The 7,297-nt window shown below is 56.1% G+C and overlaps 1 protein-coding gene across 1 annotated transcript; it reads right to left on the reverse strand.

Moving 5' to 3' along the window:
- Window positions 1-283: 283 nt before the first annotated feature.
- RASD2 (RASD family member 2) lies at window positions 284-5,137 on the reverse strand (the record flags this gene model as incomplete). The annotated part of the gene is made up of 2 exons (XM_079937743.1): window positions 284-813; window positions 4,867-5,137. 2 exons carry the CDS (start codon window positions 5,135-5,137, stop codon window positions 284-286), a joined length of 801 nt encoding a protein of 266 aa, XP_079793869.1.
- Between the last annotated feature and the right edge of the window lie 2,160 nt (window positions 5,138-7,297).

Genomic DNA, 7,297 nt, shown 5'->3' on the forward strand with positions numbered 1-7,297 from the left:
TGTCACCCAACCTTGCCTCTTGTCCTGCAGGGATTCCCCTCCCAACCCACGGAGAAGCTGAAACAAAGAGCGAGTGGTGGAAAGGAGGAATCAGAGGGAAGTGGTTGAAGGCAGGAGACTGCACAGAGGCTGGAGGCTGGGGTCCTCCAGTCTGGCGCCAAAGGTCTTAGAACATGACTGCTGTTGGGGTCTCATGGGGGGAGATACGGGCAGCGGGCACCCGGGGCCACGCCCCCCACCACCGTAAGGCACCGCCCAAGCCCCACCCCAGCGTCCCTCCTGCTCACTGGATGGTGCATTTGTCCCGCTCGCGGGCCTGGCCCTCCCGGAGGACCTTGGCCTTGATGTATTTGAGGTCACTGTTGACGCTGGGGCGGCGGGCAAAGGGCGAGACCATGCCGTAGGCGTCCATGTCCTTGACTCGGCGCATGCAGAAGGGCCTGGGGTGGAAGGCGTCCCCGTACTGCACGGAGATCTTGCGGTGCAGGGCGGGGCTCATCTCGTGCGGCAGCTTGGCCATGCTGAAGAGCACGTAGAACATCTCGTCCACGTTGGTGTTCTTCTTGGCCGACACCTCGAAGTAGGCACAGTTCCCGTCGCCCGACACCAGCAGCTCGGCCTCGGTGGTGGGCACCTGGCGGCACAGCTCGCCGTGGTCGTTCTTGTTGCCGCAGATGACCATGGGCAGCTCTGCCACTTCCTTGGTCTTGTTCTTCAGGCAGGACTTGACCTCCAGGATCTGCTTCTGGAGGCGCTTGACCTCGTCAAAGGATTCCCGATTATCCAGACTGAACACCAGGATGAAAACGTCGCCTGTGGGGAGAGGAACCCCAGGCGGTGAGTTCACAGGCGCCTCCTGACCGCACCACACCCCCTCGCCCCTCCCTGCTCCCTGACTTGACCTTCACAGTGACTCTAGCCGGGAACTGCTATTATTCCCCCCATTTTCCAGAACAGAAGACTGAGGCCCAGAAGGTTAAATCCCTTGTCACAGAGCTAATACGTGGCACAGCCTGGTTCAAACACAATGAATCAGCCCTACATTTCCCGGCAGGGCTGGAGACAGGGTGAGTGATTTGTGAGTTTGTGTGGACTGTGTTAGAATAATAAGAAATACAGGGGCTTCCCTGGTGGCGCAGTGGTTGAGAGTCCGCCTGCCGATGCAGGGAACACGGGTTTGTGCCCCAGTCCAGGAAGATCCCACATGCCGCAGAGCGGCTGGGCCCGTGAGCCATGGCCGCTGAGCCTGCGCGTCCGGAGCCTGTGTTCCGCAATGGGAGAGGCCACAGTAGTGAGAGGCCCGCGTACCGCAAAAAAAAAACGAAATACAGTTTCCACAAGAGCAGGGGTCTTGCTGTTCAGCGCACATCCCCAGGGCCTGGAAGAGCCCCCGATGCATAGTTGGAACGCAGAGTGTTGGCATCAGGCAGGCCTCGGTTCACCTCTTGCCCCCTCCACCCACTGGCCACACGGCCTTCAGCGGGTCATACCACCTCTCTAAACCTCAGTTTCCCCATCTGTCCCATGCAGGATGCTTTTGAAGGTTCGATGAGATAATGAATGGAGAGTGACACGTGCTCAGTGATCTCGGGTCTCAAAAGACCCGAGAACAAGCACCTGCGAGAGTCGCATGGGTTCCCCCTTGACTCCTCACGGAACATCTGTGAGGGAGATTTCATTACTTTCATGTGATAGGTGAGCCAACTGGGGCTCAGAAAGGGTGAACAACCAGCCCAAGATCACACAGCTCAGGTGTGGCCAGGCCGAGATGTGCACCCGATTCTGTCCTCACCTGGCTGGTCCTGGCGCACACAGGTGTCCTCTGATTCTTGAATAAATCATGGATGAACAAGTGAACACTAGCCTCCCAGGCCCACGCTACCCCTGCTACAACTCGCTGCATCCCTCAGCGCAGGTCTTTGAAACAGGGATGATGGGGAGGTGGCAAGGGAGGCGGGGAGGCTGAGAGAGGGCTGGTACCTCCACCCCAATTTCCACATCTCACTACAGTGATCACAGTCTCACACTCAAAGTACCTTTTGCACTTTGACTTAAACTCTTGAGAACCTGTGGGGAGATGTTAAGAGCCCTGTTTTATAAGAAACCGAGGCTCAAAGGTGCCCGGGACTGGCCCAAGTTCTCGAGAGGAGAATCAAGTGATACCAGCTTCTGGGAGCACTGCTGCCTCCTTCCTCTGGACCCCTGGGGCACGCCATTTGTCCCCCTCAGAATAGCACACGCCACGTTCAGGACCAATGATGCTCTCTGGAGCAGAGGGAGATGTCGTCACGGCGCACAGTGGGTGTTCATAAAGCTGGTTGTGTGGGCGGGGTGGGACGGGATGGAGGACGGTGTGGGACGGGATGGAGGACGGTGTGGGCAGTTTAGAAAGGCACTTGCAAGGCAGCGCTGGCCTGGCAACCGTTTAGGCTGCCAAACCCATCCCATTAAGGCAAATCCCGGGCCCCTGAGGGCTCTGCAGCCTTGACATATCCAGGTGAAAGGCTGTGATGCCAAGCTTCAGAGACGCCTGGCTGGCAGCTGGAAGGAGAGCTGGCGGCAGAATTAATGGCTTTCAGGGGCTTCCCTGGTGGCGCAGTGGTTGAGAGTCTGCCTGCCAATACAGGGGACACGGGTTCGAGCCCTGGTCTGGGAGGATCCCACATGCCGCGGAGCAACTGGGCCCGTGAGCCACAACTACTGAGCCTGCGCGTCTGGAGCCTGTGCTCTGCAACAAGAGAGGCCGCGATAGTGAGAGGCCCGCGCACCGCAATGAGGAGTGGCCCCTGCTCGCCGCAACTGGAGAAAGCCCTCGCACCGAAACGAAGACCCAACACAGTCAAAAATAAATAAATTAAAAAAAAAAAAAAAAAAGAATTAATGGCTTTCAAAATTTGCTGTGTACCAGCACCAGGTTGGAAAATGAGGCACGGGCTGGTGAGTGAAAAAAGCAGTCAGCAGGCAGATGTGCTTGGAATATGTGCACGTAAAAATGAGACGAAAATACTCTCCGTTATGGGGACACAAATGTGAATGTCAAAGTGTTCGTGGGGGGCCTGGAAGACTGATGGGGTGGCTACCTCGGGGGAGGGGGCAGGAGTCTGCGGTTGGGGGCATGGGGCAAGGGGGCTTTTTAGCCTTATCTGTATGTTTAGAGGAGGGTGTATTTGTGTGTTATTTGTGTAATCAAAAATTAACTTTGGAAATACGCATGTGGTCCCTCTCCACATCTACTCTCTCCCTCCGTTAGCCTTATTTCTGTGGGTGGGCACCCAGTCCCCTCCCCATGGCCAGGAGAGCAGACATCCTTGCAATCTCCATCGAGTCCTGGAAATGCCCTCCACGCAATTTCCTGCAGTTCTCGCAGCCACCCTGGGAGGAAGCAGGTTATGTCCATTGTGCAGCTGGGAAGACTGAGATCCAGACTTACGGTCACTCATCTAAGCCGTCAAGTGGTAGAGCCAGGACTGGAACCCAGGTCAGCCCAGGCTCCTTCTGCCCACACACTCCCTCTCCAAAATGTGGGGTGGGACAGTCTGAGTGTGATCTGGGTCAGATGGTCAGTGAGGACAGCCGGAAGAGGAAGCTGTCTATCCAGGGCACTCAGGGAGGAGTCTTGACCGGGCCGTGGGGAGAGGGGTGGGCATGGCTAGGGTCTCTTGGTGTAGAAGTATCTTGATTTGCGGGGTTGTTTTAGTGATGGCTGGGGGGTTACTTGCTCATTCCTTCCCTTCATCGCCGCCCAGCAGTGGCAGGTGCAGGGTTTAGGAAATGGGCCTGCACAGCCCATGGCAGCCATACTGCAAATGTAGGTTTAAGACCCATAATTCTTGAGCACTTACCTTCCAATCACCAAGCACTTTTCCTATATTAACTCATTTGAATTCTCACAAAGACCTTTGGAATGGGTGCTCATGTGGTGCCAACTTACAGATGAGAAAACTGAGGCACAAAGAGATAAAATCACTCGCTCAGAGGGACAAAACCAGGAAGCAGTGGAACCAGGACTCGGACCCAGGCAGACCAGTTTCTGGACCTGTCCTCAGCTACCACACAAAACTGCTTGAGTGATGAAAATCATGGCCCAGTCTCCCATCTCTACCTGGCCCCTTAGTCCCCCACAATCTCCTCCCTCCCCACCACCCCCAGCTGGGCCAAGAGGCTACAGGATAGCCCAGTGGTAAAGCATGAGAGCCAGACTGTCATTTACCAGCTGTGCTATCACCTGGAGTAACTCAACCTCTCTGGGCCTCAGTTTCTCCACTTGTAAAATGGAGGCAAATACCTGTCTCCTAGGTTAGTTGTGAGGATTAAAGAAATACATGCCAAGCTCTAGAAACAGGCCCAGGCACACAGCTCTTGTTAAGTGTTACCTATTGCCATGGCCGTGACTGTGATTATTACCGAGTTCCCAGCATCCGCAGGTCCCCACCAGCCCCTCTGGCTGATCACTGCCTGGGCCCGGCCCCTGCCTCTCTGAGAGGTGGAAAAGCCCTGCAGTGTTCATAGATCAGAGCCCGACAGACTGACCCCGGGCGCTGGAGCTCTGCTGGGTCACCCCCACAGAAGGAAGGCAGCAGCCCCTCTGTTCCCCGGGGAGGTAAAGCCCCAATGCAGAGTCTAACAGTTCCTGATCTGGAAGGCAGCGCCAGCAGTCATGAGCAATCGATCCAGAGTCAGAGAGAATGGAACTGGGGACCTGGCTCCATCCTTTGCTCGGGAAGCAGCAACACCTCTGTGACCCCCACAGTGCTCAGGGGGCTCGTCGTGAGCTTCATCTCAGATAGGCAAGTGCCTTGCAAACTGTAAAGTACCGAGCACACACGCTCACATACTCAAGCACCTGTGCCCACCCCTGGCACCCACCTGTGAGGATGGAGAGCCTGCGCATGGCAGGGAAGGGGTGGTTGCCAGACGTGTCCAGGATGTCCAGCTGGTACATGTCGCCGCGAATGTTGTAGACCTTCCGGTGGAAGTCCTCGATGGTGGGCGTGTACTGGTCCTCGAAGCGGCCGTTGAGGAAACGAGAGACGATGGAGCTCTTGCCCACCCGCGAGGCGCCCAGCACCACCATGCGGTACGAGTTCTTGGCGGGCACACTGAGTGTGCAGTTCCCGCTGGACAAGGTCTTCATCATGGCTCGGGGCTGTGGCAGAGAGCCGGGAGTCGGCATCAGGAGGCCCGAGGCCCGGCCTCGCAGCCCTTCCTGGAAGCCTTGGCCTTTCCTGCCGGCCACCTGTCTGGTCTCAGTTTTCTGTCTGTACAATGGGAACACTGGACTGGGGTCTTTCTAAAGGCCTTGGAGTTCTGCCTGCTCATCCGTCTCGTTTCTTTCTTTCCTCCTTCATTCATCCACCCATTCACTCATTCACTCACCCTTGCGTTCATTCACCCCTTATTTATTTGTTTGTTTGTTTGTTTATTTATGCAGCACGGGACTGCTGGGGCTTGACTCCTCGCTGTACCACTAACTTGCTACTGCTCTTGGGTAAGGAGCTTAACTTCCCCGGGAGTCACTTTTCTCATCAGAACTTTCTACAGGAGCCTCTTGGGCTTGTGGGAGAGGCCGAAATGGATCCAAGCTCCAAACCCCAATTAAAGATAAGTAACGTCCAGGGGCTCCATCAGGCCCACCCAAAGGCCATTCACAGTCCAGCCACCCTCGCTTCCTATCTCAGCAGCTACCAGCGTCCCCCCCGGAACCCCTGGTGAGCTTGAGCTCTGCTGGTACCTGCCTCCAGCCCTCAGCCCCTCCCCAAGAGCACCCTCTTCCCTTCAGCAGAGTCTGGCTCAAATGCCACCTCCTCTCTGAAGGCTCCTCTGCCTCCTGCCAAACCCAGCAGGAAGCCACCCACCCACCTAGAGAAGATGAGCTACCAATGGGTGCAGGCCTGCTGCAACACAGATCTCCTCTGCCCTCAGCAGGCTGCCTCACAGCGTGGTGCAGGTGGGGCGCTGCACAAGGCCCCCGGCTGGGTGCGAAAGGGGGAGGCCGTCTTATTTGGAGTTCATCTGCTCAGAGAAGGCACCTTTTCGCAATCTGCACAAAGGGCTGTGGTGCTAACTGTGACGGGTCCCCACCCCGTGATGCCCCAGGTCAGTAGCCTGGAGAGCCTCATTCATTCACCCCCTGGCCCTCTCCAACATCGTAAATGTCTACATCTGCCATGACGCTAAGAGACTTCAGGTGGAGACACCTCTTGTGTGTGTTCTCTGGCACACGACCTGTTCAGGGAGTTCTCCTTGCCTGACTGAGAACCGCCGTGCAGTAAAGCGGCTCTCAAAAAGACCTTTATAAAAGCTCTGGTGGGTAGCATTTGTCAGTTTCCATGAATCCTCCCACCATGGCCGATGCCAAGCTACCAAGATGATCTCAATGAATGAACTGCACAGGGCCCCACACGATAAGCCGGCTCAGCCCGCCGCTGACCCAGGCCTGGAGCCATGACAACGATCACCAGTAACCAAGCCCTGCAGTGTGCCAAGCACTGTGCTAAGTATAGAACGATAATAACAGCGGACGTTTATTTTGCAGTTAATCTATGCAGAGCGGTCCAAGTGCTGAACGTGTACTAACCTGCTTCATCCCTCAGGAACCCCAGAAGGTAGATGGTTACCCCAATTTACAGATGAGGAAACTGAAACACAGAGAAGTTTAGTACCTTGCTCATGGTTACCCAGCCGGTAACCAGCCAAGGAGGGATTCGACCCCAGGCGGTCTACCCCCTGCCATGGAGTGTCCTCACCACCTCACTGTGAAGTAGGGATTCCCGTCCCTGTTTCACAGATAAGGACCTGATGCTTAGAAGTCTACACGACTGGCCCATTTAGTTAATAAGGAAGCCAGGATGGGGACTCAAAGCCTACGACCTCTACATCTCCCGTGCAATTCATGCCTGACGCCGACTTCAAATTCATCCCACAGGATTTCAGTGCCATGTACACAGCAGGTGCTCAGTAAATGATCTGTGAATGAATGAAGCAAATGGCTCTACCTTTGGATCTCATTCAAAGCCTCCTTCTGGGGCCTTTGCCCTCCACCCGCACCCTGTATAGCTGGCCCGGGGGCTGCACTGAGGAGGGTCTCAGTGCCCTGAGCACATCCCTGGGTGGGCAGCAGGGGAGAGAGGGCTGCAAGCCAACAGCACTGAATTTTTTCAGTCTCCTCCTGGGCTGGGAGAGCCAGGCTGCGTGCACCTTCAACGGACGTGGGCTGCTGGGGAAAGAGGTCCCACACCAGGACAGCCCTCTCCGCAAGTCCCTCTGCGGGGAGCTTGGATCTGCTGGTGGTCACCTC

Source organism: Stenella coeruleoalba, assembly GCF_951394435.1.
Source record: "Stenella coeruleoalba genome assembly, chromosome: 11".
Lineage (NCBI taxonomy): Eukaryota > Metazoa > Chordata > Mammalia > Artiodactyla > Delphinidae > Stenella > Stenella coeruleoalba.